Below are 26,417 nucleotides of genomic sequence, written 5' to 3'. Positions count from 1 at the left end.
GACAAATCAACTTTAAAATCAACATAGCGTAGTAGTGTAGCGAATTATTCATTTTTATTATTAAAAACATTCTTTAGTGGTTAGTTGATACAAGAATATAAAATTCTGGCTAATTCTTACGGAAATAAACTCTGAACTTAAGTAATGTCTAAATCCATGTTTATTAAGTGGCGCCCGTTCAGCAGAACGAACTTGCCTAACTGTTTTTGAAACGAACATTTGCATTTTATAAAAAGCAGAAATGAATCGTTGAAAAAATAATTCAATACCAGAAAAACGAGGTTAGAGTTCCCATGTGAAAAGAGTTGTTAAATAACCCGCAAATTCGATAAACAAGTTATAGTTAAAAGCATTGGAACTCATTGTTAAAATAGGGAGGAAAAATACGCCAAAGCTTGACAGCAAATAAATAACAATTTCATTTCAAATCAACATCAAAAACTGTTTGTTTATAAAATTAAAGGTTAGCTTATGTGGATTTATCCAAAATAAGCTACAGTAGTAATGTTTGTGCTTTAAATATTGCGCACTTTTCCAAGCTTAGTTTCCAGTAATCAGGTGAACAAATGCAAAAAATTTAACCTATTTTTAACCTGGATAAATACTTAAGACTTAAAAGGAACTAGAAATCTTATTGTAATTTTTTTGTATTATTGAGGATAACTGTTTTAAAAATGCTTTTTTTTATGAGTTTGGAAACACTGAAAGTGTACGCATGACTAAGCAATGTCAAAATGTTTGATGAAATTTTTCCAAAATAAATTTTAAATTAAGAAATAAAACGGAAAAACTTTAAATAAAAGTTTTAACTAGTTATAAATTAATTTTTTTGTTACTTCAACACCAAATTTAGTAACTCTTATTAGATTTTCGAGAAGTTTTCCGAAAAATTTTAAACTATTTTTTTAACTAACTGACTAACAAACTAACATTCTTAATACAAGTCTGCAAGTTCTAAAGCATTAAACTTAGTTGAGTGTATTTACATTAGCAGACTGAAGTAAAAAAAACTTATTTTATAAAATTAATTGTTTATTGTTAACTTTTATTGTTTTTAGACCGATTCTTAAAAATGTTAAAACTTGATATTTTTACGAGACTTGGTCTCAAGGTTATTACAAGGTCTGCATCCAGCAAACATCAAACCTCCAAGAAAATTTTGTTAGAATTGCGAAACAAAACTGGATATCCTTTAATAAATTGTAGGCAAGCTTTGCAGGCCAACAACTACAATATTGAAAAGGTTTGTTTTCCTTAACTTGGTGTAACAGTAAGTTAGTGTGAATTTTCAAGCATCTTATTTGGTTTTTGTATTTACTTTAAGCATATGAAGCTCTATAAGCTTAGCGTCGTCTGCCAGGTTTAAAGGGGTAATCTGGTAGTATTAAAATGAAGGCGGAAAAACACAGAATTTTTACACCCTTAAATAATTTTTCCTTGCGCGAGCTTAGAAATGATGCAAAATCAACTATAAAGCGCTAGGGAAGATTAGGGTAAAATTCCATCTTTTCTGCATTTTTAAAACGAGCGGACGACGCTAATAGAGCTCCAAGCATATTTAAAATTTAATCTGTATTATTTATTGCTACTTAATAATAAACTTTATTTTCTTTAAGGCAGAACAGAGTTTAATAGAATCAGCAAAAGAGAAGGGATGGGACAAAATGAATAATTTATCGAACCAAATGAGCGAAGGTCTCATCTCTGTTTTGTCCAATAAAAACACAGCTGTTATTGTTGAGGTATTTGTTACATCACAATTGATTTTAATAGCACAATGTTTAACCATTAATTTAAATTTTGTTCTCAAGGTCAATTGTCAAACTGATTTTGTTGCCAAGACGACTGATTTTCAAAAGGTCGTCAAGGAAATTGCACAAACGACCTTGAACAAATATTCCAAGATGGAGCCAGGAAAGGTGAAATTTTGTTTAAGGAAATTTTAAAATAAAACTGGTTTTATGTTTCTAGAATTACAGATGCAACACCAACAATATATTTAATTCTATTTTTATGGTTTTTTAACAGGTTACAGTTAACATCGAATGAATTTTATTAAATTACAATTTTTTAAGATTATTATGTTTTAAAAGTGTTGTCAAATAATTATGTTTAGATTGAATTAAATGGGGACGACATACTTGAGTTTAAATCTCATGGAAACGCTGGAACTTTAAAGGATTCGGTTGCTATGACAATAGGTAAAAAACTTTTATGTTGGAAGTGTTCAAGCTAAAGTTTTAATGCTAAAATAGTAACAAATTAAATGTGTCAGATCAGATTTTTATTTATTTTTTATTTAATTTCTATTAAATTAACTAAATCATAAAACCAAAAAATATTTAGTTTTGTTTTTTTGCCAATTTTTATTTATTTTTGTCATTATTAATTTTGGTGTTTCAATAATTTCAGGAAAATTACGGGAATCAATTGCAATCAGACGAGCTTCGGTTCTCAGTGTTTCCCCTGCACAAAATCTTTCCGTCTACGTTCACCCAAGTTTGTTGATTAAAACGGCAACCCCCCAAATATCCCTCGGAAGTTATGCTGCAGTGGTTGCAATAACTTCTCGTAAGATTTATTTTGATTTCACTTAACTTGCAACGCTTTTAATATTTTGTTTGTTTCAGTTGATGAAAGTTCAACAAGTTCATTCTTAAAGTTGAAAGGTCGTGAACTCGCCCAGCATTGTGTTGGGATGAAACCCTCGATTATTGGAACTCCCCCAGGTGAGGATAAAGTGATTACTTTTTTAGCCCGAACCCCCTTAATTATTTGGTAAATTTTTGTTAGAATCCGTTTTAGTTCAACCTGAAGTTGAAGACAAAGAAACTGCAGAAGTGGCGTCATCAACAGACGATATTACGTCATCAAATGTACCAGAAATCGACCCTAATAGCAAAAACGATGAATTAAGCGAAAGTGCGTCCCCTGGCGGAGATGAAAGTTTTGAAATATTGCCACCAGATGAGGCTAGTGATGAACTTCTAAAACAACCATTTTTACTAGAGGGTGAAATCTCGGTCGCTCATTGGTTGAATTATTATTCAATCAAAGTCGATGATTTTGTGCGTTATCGCGTCGGAGAAAAACTTGACGATTAGTTTTATGACGTCATAGTCGCAATTTATTTTTTATCTCCCACATTAAAAATGTTTCAAAAGTTTATTATCGAAACGCGTGGTTTGCTATTGTAACGAATGAATGGATTTGTTACGTCACAAAGTTAGAACAATAGAAGATTGAGTTTCCGAGCGTACAGAGTGAACAGAAATTTAAATCAAACAGTTGTGACATCAGCGGAAGACAATTTGTTGTTTGTTAGGATGTGTGCATTGGACCATGCATGACAACTATGTCGTCACAATACAGGTCGTTATTTAGGCCAGCTATGAAATCATCAAAGCGTTAAGGTTTTATTCATTGTTTTCACATAGAGAGGTTTTCAAAACTGGAATATTTTAGTTTTAAGTAAATATGTCGTGGTTAAGGTTATTTTTATTGTTGTTTAATATTTACTTCACAAGTAGTAATGGAATTGACCTCACGTTGACCCCTGGTAGTTCTGGAACAGCAGTTGTGACGTCATGTATCGAACAAATTGAGAATTCAGGTTTAAAGAAACATTTATGTATTATAAAGATTTATATTAAAATTAAATAATACGTTTTGAGATAGTAGTTAGTTTACAAACATTAAAATTAAATGTTTTAGAAACTTTATAAAATTCAGTAACTTTAGAAAATGTTTTTATTGTCACAAGGAAACAATGATTTAGTGGCCTCTGTATAACGTTGTTGCGTCATAATAGACCTTACTTTTAACACGCATCTGTCATAACTGTTTTTATTTAATTTTATTATTGCGTCACAATTACAGAAGTATTCGAGGATGACATGGAAATACTTCGAAGGTTCGCCTATGCACAAACTGGGGGTACTGACGTCATATCTGGTGACGTAAACGGAGGAATATGGGGGGTGCGTTGTTAATTCATCTTAAATTTATGAGTGCTATGTAACAATACTTTTTTATGACGTCATAGGTTCCTGAAACAGGTTTCGATTCGATTCAGAACGAAATATACAATGTGACGTCATACTATCCGGGAATAAATGAAAGTTTTGGAATAGATTGGAGGATTGTGACGTATACGAACCTCACAATTCCACTTTATTCTGCACTTGCTGCGAGGTTATTAATCGCGTTCCCGGAGTCGGTGGTTTCCCTGTCGCCGAACCCAGGGGATCAGGTAAGTTCAACTTTTGTTTGAACCCGGTTGCTCTAAGCCTGATGTCTTGGGTTTAATTCCTCTTGCTGTTAACTTTGTTATAAAATATCCTCTGTTTAGTTCCTGCTTTGGAGTTTTTATTTTCACGATGACGAGCCACCGCTAGAAGTCGCAGCTTTCACATCTCTCATCGCCCAAATACCCACAAGTAAGCACAAACATTTCACTAAAACTCCTTTTTTTATTAAAATTAATTGTAGTCTTATTTAACATTGTTACGTCACAGCCTGTCAATCACCTGTTCGTGACGTCATATTTGTCGTCGATAGCTCGCTTTTGATCCCAGATTCGGACTTTGAGTTAATGAAAAGTTTTTTGTTTAATTTAACTTCTTATTTTGACATCGGTTCAAACTTAACACGATTTGCGATCCTTCAATATTCGAACGATCAAGAGGTTTGTATTTATCCACGTATAAATGTATTCTTCCGCCTATTTGTGAATTTATTTATTCCCTGTTTTCGCTTAAGATTGCTCTCACCTTCGAACAAGGAAGCAACAGAACGGCTGTAAATGACGTCATAATGGGATTATCGAAACTTGACACTGAGCCTGTGTTGACCGGTGTCGCGATCACTCAAGCATCATTTGAATTCACCGCTAGGGGGAGACTACCGTCCCAAGGAGTCGCTAGGGTGAGTGACGTCATGTGTCTAAAATTCTCGCTCAATTTAATTATTTACACAACGATGTTTAGGTTCTAGTATTACTGACACAAGGTGAAAGTGTTGATGACGTCACAGAACCCGTTTCTCTCGCGACATCCAATCAAATTGGTATAATAGCGATCGGGATCGGAAGTGGGGTCGTACAGGTTAGTGACGTCATAATTAGAATACTATAAAGATAATTAACCACAATTTAAACAGAGTCAATTAACCACGCTGACGTCATCAAGACCTGATCACGTGGTCACTGCAACAGATTTCTCGACTTTATCCTCACTTGTAAATTACCTTCAATCAGCTGTGTGTGAAGGTAATGACGTCATATATCTTAATATCGATATACACTATAATGACGTCACATTACAGAACAATTACTGACGACGGTTAACTCGAGCATCACAGGCATTCTTTCACCAGGGGAATCCCAGACTTTCTGGTTCAGGGTGGGTGAAAATGGGACAACATTACGGATCTCTGCCACCCAGGGGTCGGTTGGGGCTTATTATTCGACCTCTAACCCCAACCCAAGTGCTGCTGTGTACGATTTTATGTAAGTATGACGTCATAATATAAGTGTTGTTGCGTAGTATAGCAATAAACGTTGACGTCACACAGGATGAGCGTCGAGAGTCCCAACGAGGTTTTCTACGAGTTTGTTCCTTCACCTTCTGATTTAAGAGCAAATTTAATGGCAACTCTGTATTCCACGCTTGAGTGCACATCCGATGAACCAGTTGTATTTGTTTACGTCATCGGCACCGAACCAATGGAAGGTAAGGTCGTGAACTTGATTGTTATTCGACAAAGTTAACGATTACGTCACTTTAGTAACAACTACGCCACCACCGTCTGTGACGTCAGTGGAGTTGAGCGAGGGAGAAATCGTCGGGATTGTGTTCGCCTGCGTCATCTTGTTGTGTGGTGTCGTCATCGCAGTGACGTATTTCTGGTTCTGCGAGAGAAAGGGAGCTCAACTCGTCGAAGAAGCGGTTTGTCTATGATGTCATTATCTTATTTTAATTCAAAGTGTCACCGACATCTTACATTTTTATGACGTCACTATTTAACTATTGTCGTTATATGTTTTACAGAAAGCTTACCCAGTGTTCGTGGCCAACACGCAGTAAGTAACCATGACAACGGCAAAGTTATTTTCAATAAAAGTTTTTCCAACAAAATTTTATTTTTTATTTTTTTATTTAAAAAGTCAGAAATTTTTCTTCTTTGCTGATAACTTTAACAATTTCTAATTAATCACTTTAATTATTACGTTTTAACTAATCTTTCTGCATCAGTGGTTTTGTGTTTCAGTTTGAGCCAAATTAACCCAACACCGCCGCTAGTGGTGCCCACAAACGAAGTCATCCCGTAAGTAGTTTATCCTCAATTAACATTTTTTCTCCTTTTAATATTTTGATTTTTCATTCTTATTTTTAAAAACGTCACTTATAAACTAACGCCACGTGTACATATGACGTCATAGCATAATTTGTACAGCGTCATCTATTAATTTTTAGCAAATCTGACCCTGTGCAAACGATTTACCCTTCACTAGAGGCGCTACAACAAACTGCGTGAGTGAAACTAACCTTTCTTGCTTTTGAGTCAGGATAGCATTTAATGTTAAGAGTTAGGGGAAAGAATTAAAACGTAATTAATATTGAATATGACGTAAACAATTAGATCGACCTCGGCGTCCACAGACCCTAATGAGGTCGCGGTACGTCAGCAATTAAGTAATGCCATTGCCAGTGGCGACATGACGTCACTTGAGGCTGCTTTGAACGACTTTCGAACCCTAAACCTCAAGGACAAAGATGGAGATTTCATTAAAGGAAAACGAATTCTGGGAATATATAAAGCTAAAATCGGTAAGCATTATGACGTCATATAAAATGGTATCTCATGGACCAATAAGCTTTATGACGTCATATTTGTAGCAATAACGAAAGCAATATCGCACCGCAACATTCACTACCTGCAGCGAATCATCTTTGATACGAGGATGAAAAACTACCAGCACGACCTCAAGGTGGAGTTAGAGGAGGCCGAGGAATTGCTCGAGGAGTTGAAGAAGATCCAGGTCTAGTGGTGGATTTAGTGGTGGATTTAAAGGTTGTTTGTAACTTTGTTTAATTTTAGAATTTGATGGCGAGGTTGAAATCAGCGATTGAGTTGGGTGACCTTGATCTAGTTGAAGAACTGACGTCACAATTACGAACAATGAATGGTTGCGACCAATCAACGATTGATCGAATGTTGGACGTTTACAAAGTTAAAGACGGTAAAAATATTTTTCATTTTACCCGCGCGATCGACGCGAAAGAATTCGTGTGACAACAATAAAGCGATTGTCTCGTTAATTCCACCTTATTGTTATCTTACTGTAACCACTAATTTAAGAAATTTGTTGGCATGGTAACACGATTGTTTGGTGACAAAAATATAAAATTGTTTTTTTTGTTGTGACGTCACAGTCTATGTCTTTGTTTTTCGTGTCGTCATAACGATCGATGATTTTTTTCAGATTTGGACTTATCGATGCAAACACGTGACTTAAAACTCGCTGTAGCGACTTTAAACCAGGTTGAGGTTAAAGGTTATGAGTTTGACCTTGAGGTAGAGGTCACACAAACAAGAAGGATGAAAAAAGAATTAGAATATTTGGAAAAGGTGACGTCATAATAAACCTCTACGTCGATATATTTAATTAACCGTTTGTGACGTCATTTAGGTTCGAAGTGACGTATTAAAGTTAAGTCAAGCGAAAGTTTCGGAGATTCGAAGTTACTCAAAACCGCCCCCTGGTGTCCACGAAGTCATGATGTCAGTTTATCTAATTCTAGGATACGACTCCAATCAACTTGATGTAAGTGACGTCATTTTTAATGACGTATGATAGGTGGAATGTCTTTAGATAATAATAGATTTAATTATGACGTAACAGAACTGGTCGAACATTCAAGCGTTGATGGGTAAGAGCGGAAAGGAAAGTCTCAGGCGACAAATCTTGGAGATCGATCCACGAAGTATTGACGTCACAAAGGCTCAATCTGTGAAGTGGATAATCGAACCCTTTGACCTTCAAGCGGTCCAGGAATTGAGTCTTGGTCTTGCCTTGTTCTACATATTTGTAAGTTTCTGTTAAACAATATACTCAAGAACGGTGTTAACTTTCCTTTATGACGTCACAGGTTCGTTCTATGATCGACGAAGTTGAAAAGTTACACACGGGAGCTTTAAACGCCCCATCACCCTTTCAATATTCGAGTGCTGCCCCCAAACAGAGATGGGACAAGGAGAGAGCTGAACGATTGCTTCAACGTTAAAAGTTCCTACCCAGTGAAGTGTCTACCGTTCAACGTTGTTAGCTTACATATTTAACCAAGTTCAGGATTTTTTGTCGATTTGTATATAAGTTTAAAGCACCCTGTTTTGTCTTAGTACACACTGTTCTCGTTTTAGTACTAATTGTTGCCAGAAAAATATCAGATATTGCAGTAACTCAATTTAAACTGTCGATAGTCATCTCTATTTTTAATCTAGTAAACCTCAAAACAGTAGTTTTTATTAACTTTTGTAAATTTGTGTTTTTTGATATAAACGGAAATAAAATCATTTGAGGATAAACGATATTATGACGTCAGATAGTTAAATAGCGCTCTCCTGTAGCGCGACATTTAAAGTTACTTAAACAATCTGACAATGGAAGCAAGATGTTTTAATAATAGTCTTTGTTACGTGTTTTATTTACTTGTGAATAACAATTAAATGGATTTATTCTGATTTGGTTTTCACAACTCAACTGAAAGAATGGAAAGTTGTTTAATCCATAACTCGGGATGTTTAAGATATCATTTAACTATAAAACTGGGTTTAAAACTCCCCACTTTTTTACAAACTTTGGGATTGTTAGAAGTGAGTGTATTTATTACAATTTTATTAACAATATTGTGACTGATTAAAAGTTATTTATTTTAGATAAATGAAGAAACTGATTTGCTCAGCTTTGGACCTTCGTTTAAAAACTTGGAGCCAATTAAACTAAGGTTAAATGGACATCAACAAATTGTAAGTTATAACTTTTGCTGATTGATTAGTTGTAAGGTTTTGTATAAACAAAGATAAGTGTAGTCCACTTAACATTGGTCATCAATATCATGGTATAAGGTTTAGGTTTGATTCTCACTTCTTCATATTTAAAATGAAAACACTTCTAACTATGAACCAGTCTGAAAAGTAGGGAACCGCGCAAATTGAGATTTTCTTTTTCGTAGAAATTGCACAAAAAGTTTTTATCTTTTATTTTCAAAAAGCTTGGGAGCAGCATTGTTATACATTTATATGATATATGTCTTTATCCTCATGCATGACCTTAACATGAATGCATGACCTTAACATGGAGTAACAACTGTTACCCGACCTAGTCTCGAGTTGCCTTTAGCAGTTTGGGATATTATAGATTATAATTGCCCAATATTTATGCTGCTATTTAAGGTTGGCTCAGCAGGAGTGCATACCGTTTATAGCGCCTTACTCAAGGGCGCTACAGCATGAGGGCAGTGGGAAGAACTCACAACTTCATGTGGTGTAGCAGTTGTGACCAGTACACCACGCTACTGGTCACATTTTTTTTGCAATGCTAACTATTTCTTGCATAAAAAGTAAATAAGCAAATACAAATCACTGTTTTTTTGCTTGCAAGATCTCTTTCAAAACTGCCCTACTTTTTAAACATAAAGATAGATTTAAAACCAATTTAATCATTTACTAAAATTCACTTTAATCATGATAAGGAATGATACAATTTTAAATGGTTTGTTTGATTAGATAATCCCCCAATTATTACATCATATTTGCACTTATTTGCTGAAGAAATCAAACGTGAAAGGTTTGTTCAGAATTCCTGGATCTAAGATCAGAATATCCAGACTAAAGGTGAACAAGAATAAATTAAAAGTGTGAAAATATTTATTTTTTTACTTTTTTTTAACTTGCAAATTTCTTTTAGGAGAAATTGGTCTCGGGTGGAAAAATAAAGGATGAAAATCCACACGATGTCGCCAACATACTGACTTCACTTTTACGAGATTTAAACAAAGCAGTGTTTCCATTTTATTTTCAGGATGTAATTCTCCAAATTATGGAACTTCCAACTCCGCAACAATTTGAGGTTTGAAAAAGATTTAAAATAATTTTATTTCAGGAGTTTAAAGTTTTTACAAATTGCAGACAACCACCATGTTATGCTCATTCCTTCCCAACAATCACCTTCACTGCCTCGTTTATATTTTATATTTCCTTCACCAAATTTCCCAGCAACCTGGCAACTTGTAAGTTTAATGTTAAATCTTCCCTGGTTTCCTGGTGGTTGTTAAAGTTATATTTAATACAGAATGACGATCAGGAATCTGGCCATGATTTTTGCCCCGAATTTAATTTCTTTCAACACCAACGACCTCTCGCTTCCTGAAACAAAAACTATGCTGGAAAAACAAACCAACTTTATGATGTTACTAATTCAACATTATGATGTCATAGGTAAGATTTTGATGTTGCTTATTCAACATTATGATGTCAATGGTAAAATTATGATGTCATAGCTAAGCTAGATTATGATGTTGCAGGTATAATAATAATTTATTAACGAATTGTTTAGGAAAGCTAAACAAAGATTTCTTGGCATCAATCTGTCCCCAAAATAAAGGGGAATGCCCTCATAAGATACTTCTTGATGACATGGTCATGCTGAGCAAAAAATCAAGAAAAAGGACAAAGTTTGCTGGTAACCTCGATAACTTGAGGATAAACTTATAACAGTAAACAAATAATAAAATAAAATTTATATTTTTAGATCGCATTTTGTCAGGTGTCTGTGGAAAGTTAATAAAACCGACAAATTTATCCATAAGGGGGGGTATTACAGGTTTGTTTATTACATCATAATGTATTTACTTGGTACTGTTTAATAAAGTTGGGTAGTGTGGTGTACCTACCGAGCCACACTATTCGCCTTTACCCAATAAATCTGGCAGCAGGGTGTAGTGGTGAGAACACTTGCTGCAACACCATGAGATCGTGGGTTCAATCCCCACTGCTTTCATGTTGTAGCCCCATTGAGTAAGGCGCTATAAACAGTATGAATTCCTGCTGAGTCAGTCGTTAATCAGCAACTTAATTACCGGGCAACTATAATCAATAATATTCCAAACTGCTAACGTCAACTCGAGACTGGGTTGGAGTAACAGTTGTTACTCTACGTTTAGGTTATAACAGCAACCTTCCACATCGAGAATAAAGATATATACAGAATGTAAAAATTCAGGGTTTAATAAGCTTTATTAGGATGAACCTGGTAGTAAAAATTAAAATTGTTTTTAGAAAGCAAATCTGTAAAAAGACCACAATCCAACGGAGATGTTTGTCCTGCAAAGAGGTAAAAATTTAATTTAAATGATTCTGATTATTGTAAGAAACCTAAATTTGTTTTATTATCACAGAAGGAGTTTGCAAGGAATGGTTTTGGGTGAAAACAACGAAGATCTTCTCGTTGTTTCAACAGATCAGAAAACCCCCCATAAGTTCAGAGGTAACTTTTTTTTTTGAACCCCCATAAGTTCAGAGGTAACCCCTTTTTGAACCCCCATAAGTTTAGAGATAACTTTTTTTTGAACCCCCATAAGTTTAGAGGTAACCCCTTTTTTAAACCCCCATAAGTTCAGAAGTAACCTTTTTTTTTGAACCCCCATAAGTTTAGAGGTAACCCCTTTTTTGTACCTTTTTTTTTTGCAAGTTTGGTGTTAAAGAGACCTCAAGTGTTTTATTTGTTTTAGAAACTCCAAAGATTGAGTTTGTCGTGGCAAAAGAAAGATTTCTTCCACAGGAAAAAGAGTAAGTATTAAGGTTGTTCATTTTTGTTGAAAAATTTGAAATTAAAAATATAAAATCATCGCAGTTTATGTAATTTCTGTTATACATTAATATAAAGTTTCTATTATGACATCACAGAAATCGAAGAGATTCTGGGGGAACCACTTGTATGAAAATTCACCGATCCAAGAAGCGACGAAGCGGAAAGGTCGAGAGATCGAATGTTACGATAATTTATCCAGTTATTGATGATGTCATCAACAATGATGTCACAACTGGGCAGAGGTTGGCAAACCACAATCTTATTTCAACTGCGGGTGAGTTTTCCTAAAAAAATTTTTTTTCTTTTTATTTATCCTCGATGTGGGAAGATTGACGTTACAACCTTAACATAGAGAAACATTTGTTACCCCGACCCAGTCTCAAGTTGCCTTTGTCAGTTTGAAATATTATTGATTATATTGGCACGATAATTAATCTGCTGATTGGTTTTTGGCTAGGCAGAAGTTTATAGCCCATTACTCAAGAGAGCTACAGCATGAGATCAATGGGAATCGAACCCAGGACCTCATGTAGTGAAGCCGAAAGGTTTAACCACTACACTTTGATGCAGTATTAATAATGGAATCCATTTTTTACCCTTACAAAAACTTTTTTAGAGTTAAACCCAGAAAGGAAAAAGGGATTTTTAGAAAAGTTGAAATCTCCGTTTGTGTCACCATCAGTTAGGAGAAAAGTTAAAGCCAAAAGAAAAGGTGAAAACGTTGTTTAATCGCGCAAAGGTGTTAATAAATTTAAAATGTTCTAATTAAGTTACTAGTTTGCTACTAAATATTTCAAAACTGATAAAACTAGTTTTTTTATTTCGCTTATTTTATTTTTAAATTATTTTGTGATTGTTAAAGAAGTTGAACAAGAAATTAATGATAAAAATTTTTGTTTCAGGTGTTCCCCGCATGGAACCTCAAGTGGAACGAAAAGAATTAGATGGAATATCCATTTTTGATCTTTCCCTTGAAAGTTTGGTTCTGGGGAAAAAAAAATCCATCCCACCTGACCCTGTTCAAACTGACAATGTTAAAGAAAATTCTGCAAACTTTCTGCCAAGTTCTTCTAAGCGTTCAAGCCATCTTACTTTGCCGAATTCTTTCAAAACTGCTGATGATAATGATGTTAGGAATAGTTTAAATACTAACTCCACTATACTGGACACAAAACCAAATATTATGAGTGAAACACTTGAGGTGGAGCCCAATATTGTGATGTGCAATGAAATCTTGAACAATTCTAATGTGCAGCTCAGTGAAAGCAAACACACATCATCCACTAGTGAAGCTGGAGAAATAATTGTAAAAGATCATTTAACAGCAACAGTTAGTTTAAACGCTGAACAAGATTTAAAATACCACAGAAAAACGTTAACTTTTGTTACCGCGGGGAACCAACCTATTCCAAATGTTACCACAGGGGACCAACCCATTCCAAATGTTACCGCAGGGGACCAACCCATTCCAAATGTTACCACTGGGAACCAACCTATTCCAAATGTTACCACAGAGGACCAACCCATTCCAAAGGTTACCACAGGGGACCAACCCATTCCAAATGTTACCACAGAGGACCAACCCATTCCAAATGTTACCACAGGGAACCAACCCATTTCAAATGTTACCACAGAGGACCAACCTATTCCAAATGTTACCACAGGGGACCAACCCATTCCAAATGTTACCGCAGAGGACCAACCTATTCCAAATGTTACCACGGAGGACCAACCCATTCCAAATGTTACCGCAGAGGACCAACCTATTCCAAATGTTACCACGGAGGACCAACCCATTCCAAATGTTACCACAGAGGACCAACCGATTCCAAATGTTACCACAGGGGACCAACCTATTTCAAATGTTACCACAGAGGACCAACCTATTCCAAATGTTACCACAGGGAACCAACCCATTCCAAATGTTACCACAGAGGACCAACCCATTCCAAATGTTTCCATAGGGGACCAACCCATTCCAAATGTTTCCATAGGGGACCAACCCATTCCAAATGTTACCACAGGGGACCAACCCATTTCAAATGTTACCACAGAGAACCAACCCATTCCAAATGTTACCACAGGGAACCAACCCATTCCAAATGTTACCACAGAGGACCAACCCATTCCAAATGTTACCACAGGGGACCAACCCATTCCAAATGTTTCCATAGGGGACCAACCCATTCCAAATGTTACCACGGAGGGACAATCTGTTATAAATGTTACTGCACAGGACCAACCCAATATGGAAGCTAACTTAAAGGACAAACCGAATGCTTCTGTACTTAAAAAGCCTTTCAATGGCAAAGTTAGTGAAGATGCTCAAGCGAGTGTAACCATTGCAGATACCAGCCTAGAGGATCAAGTGGTTGATATTTCTACAGACACAACTTATCTTGATGGGAACCAGGATACATCATCCGAGGACAACGATTCTAACAATGGTAAAACTTTAGATAATGTTGAACCTAATGATGAAAATAATAAGAAAAATGGGATCACACAACAAAAACACAAAACCGAAAATCTTGTTTCTAATAAATTGGTTTTGTTAGCACCTGTTCAGCAAATAAAACAACAGGTTGTTACGAGCAAAGATTATGATGTCACAACCTTGAAGATTCAACCTGACCGAGAAGTTAAGAATAATGACATGGAGGTAAAAGGATGTTGCAAAATGCTGATTGATGACCTCATAAATGACCTCGTTAGCTCAGTTGATCGCAGGCCAAATTTTTATTCAAAATTCAATCGATTTAAAAACAGTCCCATTAAGAAGAAAACTCCCACTTTTAGGAGGACTCCGCAAAAATTTATCCTCCCAAATAAAATAAGTTTGGCAACCCTGAAACCCATGCAAAACATAAATCCTGCAATACAAAGGTCAAATGTCAGAACACAGGGGTTAAAGGTCAGGGTTCACACCAGTGCACAAGACAAAGTCAAAAAATTTGAAAAAGTCGTACATCCGCAACAAGTTAAACAAAGAAAAGTTTTTGCCACAAGAGGGAGGGTTTCAGCGGCGATTCAACATTTTAATCTCCTGCATGATGTCACAAGTGGTAAAAATGAACTCACAATTAAAAATAGAAATGCAATTAATAAAGAAAACCATGACCCTAAGTCAAACAAGATCACAAGTCATTCAATAAAGCCCTATAGTGATGTCACAAGACAAGTAAAACCCCAACATGATGTCACAAAACTGTCACCACTGCCGTACAAAGACACAAACTCCAGGGTTTCCAAATATAAATTGTACAAAACTCCAAGAAGCTTGCCTTCATCTCCAGCGAAAATAAAAATGGGGAACCTTGAAAATAAAAGTTATGTTTTGAGGGGGGCAAATAGCTTAGAGGGGTTAAACAAACGAGGCCCTTTAGTGATGAGAAATTTAAACATTGATTATCTTGATTTTTCACCAATTAAGCGAGCAACCCCAAAGCTTCCAAGGTCAAGAAATCCCATTCTACCCTCCAATAACTTTTAACATATATTGAAACTTAATGATGTTACAACTTTTATATTTTGTAAATTATTAAAATATTTTAAAAACATCAGCAAAGCAACTAATGAAAATATGCTTTTTATATAATTGTGTTTGTTTATAAGCCGCTTGTTAACTTTTCACATTTAACAATTTTGTAGATAATCTGTGTGTTAGAAATAAGATTTAGCAGGTAGTCCATGAAATATATTGGTGAATAGGAACTAATTAACATAAAATAAATTGTTGTTTTGGGGAAATGATTATAAGAAAAAAAAGTTTGTACATCTATGACCTTGCGTCTAACTAAGTGCTACAACAAGCCAGCAGTGGAAATCAAACCTTGGACCACAGGTCTTGCTTAAGAATGCTACAACATGCCAGTGGTGGAAATTAAAACCAAAACCTTAGGTCTTACTTAAGAGTGCTACAACATGCAAGCAGTGGGAATTAAATTTAGGAGCTTAGGTTTTACTTAAGAATGCTACAACATGCCAGCAGTGGGAATTAAACCCAAAACCTTAGGTCTTACTTAAGGATGCTACAACATGCAAGCAGTGGGAATTAAACTTAGGTCTTACTTAAGAGTGCTACAACATGCCAGCAGTGGAAATTAAACCCAAAACCTTAGGTCTTACTTAAGAATGCTACAACATGCCAGCAGTGGAAATTAAACTTAGGTCTTACTTAAGGATGCTACAACATGCCAGCAGTGGAAATTAAACCCAAAACCTTAGGTCTTACTTAAGAGTGCTACAACATGCAAGCAGTGGGAATTAAACTTAGGAGCTTAGGTCTTACTTAAGGATGCTACAACATGCCAGCAGTGGAAATTAAACCCAAAACCTTAGGTCTTACTTAAGAATGCTACAACATGCAAGCAGTGGAAATTAAACCCAAAACCTTAGGTCTTACTTAAGAATGCTACAACATGCCAGCGGTGGAAATTAAACTTAGGTCTTACTTAAGAGTGCTACAACATGCCAGCAGTGGAAATTAAACCCAAAACCTTAGGTCTTACTTAAGGATGTTACAACATGCAAGCAGTGGGAATTAAACTTAGGTCTTACTTAAGAGTGCTACAACATGCCAGCAGTGGAAATTAAACCCAAAACCTTAGGTCTTACTTAAGAATGCTACTGTAGGAAAAGCACTTAGCATCGCAATCAATTACGCTGCAAAGGCTTTCCTAGCCTCAAAACAGCTGTGATGCTGGTTCACAAAGAACGGCAAGAAATGGCCAAAATCACCTGCATTGACAGCCGTGATGTAATTTCCGCCGCAAAACTGGGGGTATCAAAAACAAAAATATTTACAAACTTTATCAACACTATCAACCAGAACCAACCCATTATAAAATACAAAAAAGAATATAAAAGAACCCCTTCTCAGGCAAAATAATAACTTTCGTTCTGTGAACCCAAATAACTGTGCAAACTCGCTACCATTCTATGCGGTTAAAAGCCGTACAAATGTATTAACAATAAGAGAATTGCAAAGAAGCAATATTTATATGTATTGGTTACTCAAAGAGGTATAAAAACTAAGAAATACCTTTTTATTCAAGGACAGATCTAATTACCCATAAGGTAATTAGAATTACCAAATTTATTGCGTCATTATATTGAAATAGTTAAACATTGTATATACGCATCGCCCTAATTTTGAATTTAGGTTATATCTCGATAACATTTCCTGTTGTTGTTCAGTTTTTACTATATAGTAAAAACCTAAAAAAAAACATTATCAATAGTGACATAGTTTTTCTATGTATGCGTCAGATTTTTACTGAATATATTTTTTCCTGAATCTTGTGATTATTAATTAATTTGATATAGAATTACCATCCATTTTTAATTACAGTGAAACGTACAGCCATGTAATGTAGTTTTGTATTATTTAACCCAGTATATTATTTATTTTCGCATCGCAGAATAATTTAGTTTGTGTCTATTATGTACCATTTGATTAAGGTGTCGCTTTACGTGGAAGGCGAAGTTGTGAGTGTGTTGTATTTTTTTGATAATTGTGATTGTGGAGAAAGAAGTTAGTGTATTTTATATGATAATGATGTCAGTTTAGAAATGATTTAACGTAATGTAATATTGTAATATTATCGCCCCTATTTTTGTATATATATTGTTACCAATAAAGTATGTTAGCCAGAATTATATTTGATAAAGTTTTACCTAGGAATTTAATTAAGTATTTTAATACATTGCTGGACCTTTCTGTCACTCTCCTGACCCAATTCCCTACACTACAACATGCCAGCAGTGAAAATTAAACCCAAAACCTTAGGTCTTACTTAAGGATGCTACAACATGCAAGCAGTGGAAATTAAACCCAAAACCTTAGGTCTTACTTAAGGATGCTACAACATGCAAGCAGTGGGAATTAAACTTAGGTCTTACTTAAGAGTGCTACAACATGCCAGCAGTGGAAATTAAACCCAAAACCTTAGGTCTTACTTAAGAATGCTACAACATGCCAGCAGTAGAAATTAAACCCAAAACCTTAGGTTTTACTTAAGAGTGCTACAACATGCCAGCAGTGGAAATTAAACCCAAAACCTTAGGTCTTACTTAAGAATGCTACAACATGCCAGCAGTGGGAATTAAACTTAGGAGCTTAGGTTTTACTTAAGGATGCTACAACATGCCAGCAGTGGGAATTAAACCCAAAACCTTAGGTTCCATTAAGGATGCTACAACATGCAAGCAGTGGGAATTAAACTTAGGTCTTACTTAAGAGTGCTACATCATGCCAGTGGTGGGAATTAAACCCAAAACCTTAGGTCTTACTTAATAGTGCCACAACATGCAAGCAGTGGGAATTAAACTTAGGAGCTTAGGTTTTACTTAAGAATGCTACAACATGCCAGCAGTGGAAATTAAACCCAAAACCTTAGGTTCCATTAAGGATGCTACAACATGCAAGCAGTGGGAATTAAACTTAGGTCTTACTTAAGAGTGCTACATCATGCCAGTGGTGGGAATTAAACCCAAAACCTTAGGTCTTACTTAATAGTGCCACAACATGCAAGCAGTGGGAATTAAACTTCGGACCTTAGGGTTTACTTAACGATGCTACAAAACGCCAACCAGTGGCTTATGGCGTTATGTTTTATTCAAAAATGCTTTAAAAAATAATTAAAGGTTTTTAAATAATTTTAAAATAACATTTTTAAAAAAATTTAGTTTTATAAAAAAACATTATCGTAATCGGCTACAACGTTTGTTCAACATGTTATAGTTAAGACTCCCATTTAGTAATTACTATTAAATTGTGACGTTATAAACAAGTAATTGTTTTTTGTTTGTGGCGTGTTCAGTTTTTGTTTATTTTTATTTAAGAATGAAGAAACTAAAACGAAGACTTTCAGCGAAATTTACCCGGCTTTGTAAGTTTATTTTGTCAGATTCATTAATTTGTTAATTATTAATCACTTATTTTAATAAACTGTCAAACTGTCCTAGTCAAACTTTTTGGATCTCTATTAGCTGATAAGCGTCGTCCACCAAGTTTATAAAATGCGGAATAGGCAAAATTCTTATAACTTTACCCTAATCTTCCCTTGTAAATTTTATAAATCCCTTTTCCGCATTTATTTTAGTACTGTTGGTTTAAACCGGCGGACGACGTTAATAGAACTTTCTAACTTTTAACTGTCAGACTGACAGAGTCTTAACTGTCAGACTGTTATCTGACACAAAATTCAAAATGAAGTTGGGTTTATTGTTTAAATATTAAGATGTTAGTAAAAATAAAGAATATTTAATATCATGGATTGTATTTAAACATTAACTTTACATTTTAATTATTTTAGCTTCTAGTGGACAAGACTTTGATGAAGTAAGTTTAACTTAATTTAACGACTGATGATAATGGTTAAGTTAAAAATAAGGTTAAATTAAATTTGTAGTGATTTTTATTTGCTAATATGAACTTAAAAGCGAATTAGGACCATAAATTTTTAAAGAGAATTGATTAAAAAGGAAATTTTTAGTTTTTATAGCAATTTTCAATCAAAAACTCATATTTTTAAGTCTTTCAGTTGTTTAAAGTTTAATCCCATGCTAAAAGTTTTATAATCATGTTTAAACCATTTGTTTATGGTGAGCATAGAAAAATCCTTAAAACTATTTGTAAAAGTTTTATAACCATTTTGTTTATTACTTTTTAAATTGTATTCCTGATTTATTGAAATTTTATTTTTAAGTTGTCCTCACCGACAAGCAATCAACCGGAACAAGATTTAAAGTTTTATGCCTCAGATTCGTCTCGAAAAGTTCAATTCAACGAGAAAAGTAAAAATAGCTCAAAAAAAAAATTAATTGCAGAAAAAATAACTTTATTGGATTTAAAGATAAAAAATAAATTTTAAATATTTTCAGATAACAACTCGTCTCCTAGCAACCTGACCTCACTCGCTGAGCATGATGTTAATGATGTCACAGATGATCAATTGTTACGTAAAAGGTTTCTCTCCGAGACGACCTCAGTAAATGTCGGTGGAAAACTTCTCCAAACTGACCACGAGACTTTAATAAGAAGACACTCTAGTCCAGCTTGGGTAAATATTTGTAAATGGTTCTTAATGTTCTACTATTCTGTGACCTGGCCAGTTTTGGGTTAAAATAGTGTTGGATATTATTGTGTATGGTGGATAAGAAATTATTTTAATGTTTAGTGTAATGGGGAATCTCCGTATGGCAAAGCTGAAACCTACACTAAGTTGGAATTACTGGGTGAGGGATCGTACGCGATGGTGTTTAAGGGTAAAAGCAAGTAAGTTTTAGGGTTATAAAAGGTTGTGTAACAGTTTAATTGAGTTTACATATTCAACATGTTGAATGGACAACTCATTTCTTTTAACAATTTTCCCTTTATGTAACTGATACTTTTCTATTGTACACTAATATTTTGTTGTTGTTTTTTGTTTCTTGATAATAAGCTTGTACAACTCTTTGTTAGGCATACAGGTCAACTTGTTGCTTTGAAAGAGATTTCATTGAACCCCGAAGAAGGAACCCCGTTTACAGCAATAAGGGAGGCTTCACTCCTTAAAACTTTGCGGCATGCTAACGTCGTGACACTTCATGACATAATTCATACACCACTCTTGCTCACGCTGGTGTTCGAATACATGGTAAAAGAAACTTATGTTTTAAATTATAAATATTTGTTAAGTTTTAAAACCAAGAAAATTTTGGGAATTTAAATTAAATTTCCTTATTTCAACATGTATTAAATATGTACCCTACAATTATAAGATGTTTATTGCTTTAATAACATGGTTAGCCTTATTTTAAAGATTGGCTTATGTTAATAAGTATTGGCTTTAAGAAATAAAATATTGGTGCCTGAAAGAAACTATTTTTACAATGTTTTGGATGTAAAGTTTAACATTTAATAAGCGACTTCCTTATATTTGCCCGAGGCCAATATGACATCAATTGATTGATTATGACATCACAGTAACGCGTTAGTGTGAAAACAAATGTGAATTTAATGATTTGTTAAAATAACATTGTCGCCAATTTCAATCGATTTTTAAATGAAAATTCTGATGCTTGATAAAATATTTGAGTTCATGTTATTAGTATATCCCGATAACTTAAGTAAATCACTGATATTTAAAGCAGTTTTAAATTTGTGTTTGAGTCAGACCATGATTTGTTGTTGTAAATATTGCCCTGACGTGTTTAAAAGCTCTTTTATATTATCGTTCAAAATAATACTTTTTTACATTTGAAAGGTAACTGATTTAAGCCAATACATGGAATGGTACGGTAACCATGGGATCGATCCCCAGAATTCCCTTCTTTTTACGTTCCAGCTTTTGCGTGGACTCAACTTCTGTCACCAACGAAGAATTCTACATCGAGACATCAAACCTCAGAATTTGCTACTCAGCCAAACTGGGGAGCTGAAACTTGCAGATTTTGGTGGGTTTTTTACTGATTATTTTTGGTAAAACAAATACTTAATGGCAATTAAGTTAGTTAACAAATTTAGTTTGATATAAAAATATTTTAAAAAAGAAAATTTTCAGGCTTAGCTCGTGCGAAGTCGATCCCGACAAACACCTACTCCCATGAGGTCGTGACCCTTTGGTATCGGCCACCAGATGTCCTGCTTGGGGATCGACATTACAACACATCTCTCGATATTTGGTAGGAACTTTGTTTTATTTTTGTTGTTGAATGGTAAATACTTTTTACAACACATTTCTCGATATTTGGTAGGAACTTTGTTTTATTTTTGTTGTTGGATGGTAAATACTTTTCACAACACATCTCTCGATATTTGGTAGGAACTTTGTTTTATTTTTGTTGTTAAATGGTAAATACTTTTTACAACACATTTCTCGATATTTGGTAGGAACTTTGTTTTATTTATGTTGTTGGATGGTAAATACTTTTCACAACACATATCTCGATATTTGGTAGGAACTTTGTTTTGTTTATGTTGTTGAATGGTAAATACTTTTAACAACGCATCTCTCGATATTTGGTAGGAACTTTGTTTTATTTTTGTTGTTGAATGGTAAATACTTTTCACAACACATCTCTCGATATTTGGTAAGAACTTTGTTTTATTTTTGTTGTTGAATGGTAAATACTTTTTACAACACATTTCTCGATATTTGGTAGGAACTTTGTTTTATTTATGTTGTTGGATGGTAAATACTTTTCACAACACATCTCTCGATATTTGGTAGGAACTTTGTTTTATTTATGTTGTTAATTGGTAAATACTTTAATGTTTAGGGGTGTTGGATGTATATTTGTAGAGATGTTGACCGGCTCACCGATTTTTCCCGGACAAACAGACGCCGCTGATCAGTTGGAAAAAATATTTAGCGTAAAGCCAATAACATCTAAATTATATTTAAGTCACCAGTCTCCAGTTGTTATTTGATTATTTTCTAGGTTCTTGGAACCCCAACCCCCCAGACTTGGCCCAAGTTACCCTCATTGCCCTGTTACACCAAATTGACCCCAAGTTTTAACCCCCCTTTTAATAAAGTCCCCCTTGGAGAGTTTTGCCCAAAAATTAACGACATTGAATTTGGAATTGAGTTTGCTGTCGAAATGCTGAAGGTTTGTGATGTCATAAGACATATTAATGATATTAATTACAAATTTTTAACCAGTTCTGAATTATTACAGTATGAACCAGATGAACGCTTGAGTGCCCTCGCAGCAATGCACCACCCAGTGTTTGATATGTTTCCCACTAGTGTCCACGACTTGCCAGAAAGTAAGTTATCCCAGGTCATTAAATTTGTACAAATTCTTTAAAATTTCTATTTTTTAGGAGTTTCCCTTCTCGGTGTTTCCAACATTAATTTAGTTAAAGAAGAACCATGTGGAAACCCTGAAAATTTGGTCACTTTTGAGATAGGTTAAAAGCACTGTGATGTCACTATCACTGTTTTATTTTGTCATCTTTTTTAAACACAATTTTGTTTTTTGCCACTCTATTTATAATGTTTTAAACACTATGTTTGTTTTGCCATCTTATGATGTCATAAACACAATGTTTTTTTTTGCCACTCTATGATGTCATAACAACACAATGTTCTTTTTGCCACTCTATGATGTCATAAACACAGTATTTTTTTACCACTCTATGATGTCATAAACTTTCGGGTGATCTTATTGTTGCACAAAGGTTTGGAAACCTTAACCCAGTATTAAATTGTTGTGCAATATTTTTGCAGAATTTATCGAGGTTTCTGAATAAAATAAACTGTTTATAAAATGATTTGGTTTTATTTTTACACGAACACTGCACAATTTGAAAAACAATTCACAATAATTTGCACCTTGAGAATATTAGTTGCATTAATTTTGATAAAAACTAATTATAACACAGGAAAAATGATAAAATTAAACTCTTGTAAAGAAGTAAAGATTAAGAGCAGGAAAGTCAAATTGCTGAAACTTGCCCCCAGATATTTTACTGAAGTGAAGTAAAGCCCCGTTCTGGGCTTCCAAGTTCGATTCTCCGATCGTGCATGGGTAACCTCCACCTTGAAACAATTTGTTTAAACTTATAAGTAGATTGTTTTACAATTTGAATGACTAACACTTTTTTAATTTTTTATAAAATGAATTATCGAGTCCAACTGACATTTAAAATATTTACCGAGGAAAACCATTTGCAGGACTCCTTCTTTGACATAATTCAGACCAACGGTTTTAAACGGAGAATCTGGAGCATTTGGATTGGTCATCACTAGTGTTATGTCTTTGTTTGTGATGTCATCATGGTTGATTGTTATATTCCAGTATTGTACTTTGTCAATCTGAAAATATCCAACATATTTGTTTGGGTCGTCCGTAGAAGGAACTCGGGTCAAAGTCCGAGGAAGACTGAAAATAATTAACGGTTTCCATTATTTAAGACTTGCTGAAGTGTATTCAAGCAGAATATTAACTCCACATATAAGGTGGCATTCCCACCAAACTAGGTTAACTTTAGACTTAGCAAACATATAACATTAGGAAAATAGAAACAAAATAGGAACCTCCGAAGATGATCCACAAAAACTGGAATCAAAACATCTAGGACCTTTTTTGCAACATCTTCTGGCCTCTGTCCACTCATCAAAAGGTTAAAAGTTAACCCAAGGTCAGGTATCATAGCCAAGGTCGATGAATACCCATCAAGGTCACCATCCTTTCTTACCACCTGTGAGATCATAACGGTTGTAATGAGAAAATTAATCGTTTGTTAATTTAGAAATCCTTGATTTACCAAATATGTGTGTTGTTGATTTATCTCCCAAGGTGACCCCGTGACCTCGCTGATGTAACCGTAACCACATTTCAGCACTGGTCTCAACATTTCCTGCAACGTTTCAGCGCTCAACAAGTTTGTGTTGTAGCCGAGTAAACTCCCACTCAGTTTTGCAAGGTCAGCTAAAAATAAATTTTTTTAAATTTCCTTGAAGAAGTTTTTAACTAAAATCATCAATTAAGGAAAAGTTTTTGTTTTTCTAAACCTGTACTGGAAAAGTAATTTCCCGCTGGTCGAAACCAATTTAAATCAAATAAATCTGCTTTTTGACCTGTTGCTAAGTAACCAATTGCCATTTTTGATTTAATTTCTTCATTTAACTGAAAACCTGTGGTAATTTTATTAAATATTGCAACTTGACAGTTTTACACACAATGTTACTACATGTAATGTTGGTCTTATTTAAACAGTTAAAGTAACCTGTATTTTCCAACTCAAGGACTTCTACAACGTTATCTTGCAACCATGTTTCTATATTATTGTTCTGTGTGAAATTACGCTCCAAAATATGACCCAATAATGCATAAGCCAAATTGCTAAGAATTTAAATCATTAGATACAGATCTTTGGTTTTTATTTCTTTAAGTAAATCAGAGTTATATAAATGGTAACAATATAACAGTAAATTTGTTATTATTATTATTATTATTAAACTGTTTTTAGCTTCAATAAGCTGACAACACAAAGCCACCTGTAATAGCAAGTAGTCCTTGGTTTATTCACCAAAATTTGTTGTGCTATAATTTCGAGAGTTTGTTCTAAAGTTCCATTCCAGGCAAAGTAATCTCTTTTTAGCAAATCAAAAGGCAAAAATCTAAATGACAAATCAATGAAGCTAAGTACTTGCATTTTTACATTTTAGTCAAGGCAACAACATTTTCGTGAAATACCAACCCTGGTAACCCAGATATCTGGCTTGCAATGTCATGTAATGTGAGGTCAATAGTTGATTCAAAAGGTCGCTGAACTTTAAAGTTGGGGGCAAATTTGGTGATGGGGTCATTTAACTTTAGTTTATTATCCTCCCAAAGTTTGTAGAGAAACAAGGTTGGAAATACTTTTGATATACTCGCAATTCTGTTGAACAATTAAATAAAAAAGTTTAACACTTCATTGTTTTATAAGGAAGTCTTGGGTATGATTCGATGTGTGAAATGAAAGGTCAATAATTTAATTTAATTAAAATTTAAAAATATAAAAAAATTCTTAAAATTTAACCGAAATATTGTTTCACTGGAGATTGGTGTTGGATCCGTTTTACTTATTTGTCCAAAGTTTGCCGTCCAAATAGTTTGTCCTCGATAAACAATGTTGCTGGAAACACCTGGCCTGATATTGACATCAACGAGGCTTTTGATATATTGCGTGGTTTGGTTTAAAACTGTTAAGATTGAACTCGATGCAGTTACATCTGTACATTAGAAAAATATTTTGTAGTTTGTATTTATCTTTGAGAGGTCAACTTCCTGGACCAAAAATAAAATACCATTTGTTACCTCAACCCAGTCTTGGGTTGACTTTGCCACTTCGGGATATCATTGATTATAATCCCTGGAAGTAACTTACTATTTGTTAGTTAACTTTACAGAAGTTTATTAATTAAGCATATTTACAGTGGGGATGGAACCCAGTAGCTCCTGTAGTAAGGGGATGTAACTATTCTACCAGAACCTCACATTACCCATGACTAATTAATTGTTTTCAAGGACCATACTAAAAACACTCTATATAACTCACTGAATGGTTGTGGCACTGGGTGAAACGGGCAATCATTAGAACTTGTTAAAGTTGGTTTTTCAAAACTAACAATTTGTGCACGTGATATTGCTTGCATGCACAAAGTCCACATAAACAATAAAAAAATTAATTTTGCCATCATTTACAAACTAAATTTATCCAATTTTGTTTATTTTTACAAAAAATTATTCAGTTTTAGTACAATAAACAAATTTTAAAACAATTTTAGGGAAATAACTTGTTGCAATGTCAGACAATATAAATTAAACCTGTTTTTTCTACAAAAAATAAATTCTTTAAAATTATTTTAACAATTTAATGCAAAACTAATGTCTTGTGACAAATGTAAACATAAACGGGGAAACTCCCAAATCCGAATTTTTTCAACACGCCAACTGGCGGATATAAATAAATCTATAAAACGCTGATATAATTTTTTAAATATAAATGGTTTTAAAGCATTTGTTCTTACTTTATAATTTACAGGTACTTAATTTATTGTTG

At 34.2% G+C, this 26,417-nt stretch overlaps 6 protein-coding genes across 9 annotated transcripts; 5 read left to right on the top strand and 1 right to left on the bottom strand.

The window, feature by feature from the left end:
• The first annotated feature begins 1,064 nt into the window (after positions 1 to 1,064).
• On the top strand, positions 1,065 to 1,839 carry LOC145741622 (uncharacterized). Its single transcript, XM_082559234.1, has 3 exons — positions 1,065 to 1,243; positions 1,621 to 1,742; positions 1,812 to 1,839. The coding sequence occupies exons 1-2, from the start codon at positions 1,073 to 1,075 to the stop codon at positions 1,630 to 1,632; spliced, it is 183 nt and encodes a 60-aa protein (XP_082415360.1). The 5' UTR covers positions 1,065 to 1,072; the 3' UTR covers positions 1,633 to 1,742; positions 1,812 to 1,839.
• Positions 1,665 to 3,104, top strand: LOC145744039 (elongation factor Ts, mitochondrial-like). Its single transcript, XM_082562132.1, has 6 exons — positions 1,665 to 1,742; positions 1,812 to 1,919; positions 2,117 to 2,201; positions 2,413 to 2,571; positions 2,631 to 2,729; positions 2,806 to 3,104. The coding sequence occupies exons 1-6, from the start codon at positions 1,665 to 1,667 to the stop codon at positions 3,102 to 3,104; spliced, it is 828 nt and encodes a 275-aa protein (XP_082418258.1).
• Positions 3,105 to 3,185: 81 nt separating this feature from the next.
• Positions 3,186 to 8,519, top strand: LOC145741621 (uncharacterized). Of its 4 annotated transcripts, XM_082559231.1 has the most exons (22): positions 3,186 to 3,372; positions 3,531 to 3,613; positions 3,880 to 3,980; positions 4,046 to 4,252; positions 4,352 to 4,439; positions 4,518 to 4,687; positions 4,762 to 4,926; positions 4,989 to 5,105; positions 5,161 to 5,269; positions 5,326 to 5,509; positions 5,575 to 5,732; positions 5,788 to 5,948; positions 6,051 to 6,082; positions 6,271 to 6,327; positions 6,477 to 6,533; positions 6,643 to 6,830; positions 6,900 to 7,042; positions 7,102 to 7,243; positions 7,487 to 7,632; positions 7,694 to 7,828; positions 7,907 to 8,092; positions 8,154 to 8,519. In XM_082559231.1, the coding sequence occupies exons 1-22, from the start codon at positions 3,347 to 3,349 to the stop codon at positions 8,286 to 8,288; spliced, it is 2,790 nt and encodes a 929-aa protein (XP_082415357.1). In that variant the 5' UTR covers positions 3,186 to 3,346; the 3' UTR covers positions 8,289 to 8,519. The 4 variants fall into 4 exon arrangements, with proteins under 4 accessions (XP_082415357.1, XP_082415356.1, XP_082415358.1 ...); XM_082559230.1 differs by lacking the exon at positions 3,186 to 3,372 and having other exon boundaries at positions 3,398 to 3,613; XM_082559232.1 differs by lacking the exons at positions 3,186 to 3,372; positions 6,271 to 6,327 and having other exon boundaries at positions 3,398 to 3,613.
• Positions 8,520 to 8,709: 190 nt separating this feature from the next.
• LOC145741620 (uncharacterized) lies at positions 8,710 to 15,485 on the top strand. Its single transcript, XM_082559228.1, has 14 exons — positions 8,710 to 8,877; positions 8,941 to 9,030; positions 9,790 to 9,897; positions 9,971 to 10,132; positions 10,192 to 10,292; positions 10,355 to 10,500; positions 10,619 to 10,744; positions 10,814 to 10,885; positions 11,341 to 11,395; positions 11,460 to 11,548; positions 11,793 to 11,850; positions 11,968 to 12,146; positions 12,489 to 12,584; positions 12,775 to 15,485. The coding sequence occupies exons 1-14, from the start codon at positions 8,773 to 8,775 to the stop codon at positions 15,363 to 15,365; spliced, it is 3,978 nt and encodes a 1,325-aa protein (XP_082415354.1). The 5' UTR covers positions 8,710 to 8,772; the 3' UTR covers positions 15,366 to 15,485.
• A 3,142-nt stretch (positions 15,486 to 18,627) lies between these two features.
• On the top strand, positions 18,628 to 23,127 carry LOC145744097 (uncharacterized). Its single transcript, XM_082562199.1, has 12 exons — positions 18,628 to 18,765; positions 19,192 to 19,217; positions 19,585 to 19,672; positions 19,760 to 19,938; positions 20,056 to 20,153; positions 20,340 to 20,514; positions 21,124 to 21,313; positions 21,421 to 21,541; positions 22,139 to 22,232; positions 22,301 to 22,471; positions 22,541 to 22,631; positions 22,689 to 23,127. Exons 1-12 carry the CDS (start codon positions 18,720 to 18,722, stop codon positions 22,778 to 22,780), a joined length of 1,371 nt encoding a protein of 456 aa, XP_082418325.1. The 5' UTR covers positions 18,628 to 18,719; the 3' UTR covers positions 22,781 to 23,127.
• A 74-nt stretch (positions 23,128 to 23,201) lies between these two features.
• Positions 23,202 to 26,054, bottom strand: LOC145743216 (beta-lactamase-like protein 1). Its single transcript, XM_082561133.1, has 10 exons — positions 25,914 to 26,054; positions 25,395 to 25,587; positions 25,071 to 25,253; positions 24,868 to 24,990; positions 24,597 to 24,712; positions 24,382 to 24,504; positions 24,135 to 24,298; positions 23,905 to 24,068; positions 23,523 to 23,749; positions 23,202 to 23,406 (listed from the first exon to the last, which is right to left on the bottom strand). Exons 1-10 carry the CDS (start codon positions 26,050 to 26,052, stop codon positions 23,264 to 23,266), a joined length of 1,575 nt encoding a protein of 524 aa, XP_082417259.1. The 5' UTR covers positions 26,053 to 26,054; the 3' UTR covers positions 23,202 to 23,263.
• Between the last annotated feature and the right edge of the window lie 363 nt (positions 26,055 to 26,417).

This window comes from Corella eumyota, chromosome 2, assembly GCF_963082875.1.
Source record: "Corella eumyota chromosome 2, kaCorEumy4.1, whole genome shotgun sequence".
In the NCBI taxonomy this organism is placed as follows: Eukaryota; Metazoa; Chordata; class Ascidiacea; order Phlebobranchia; family Corellidae; genus Corella; species Corella eumyota.
Note: the sequence above shows the minus strand (reverse complement) of the source record. Positions and strands in the feature narration are given on the sequence as shown.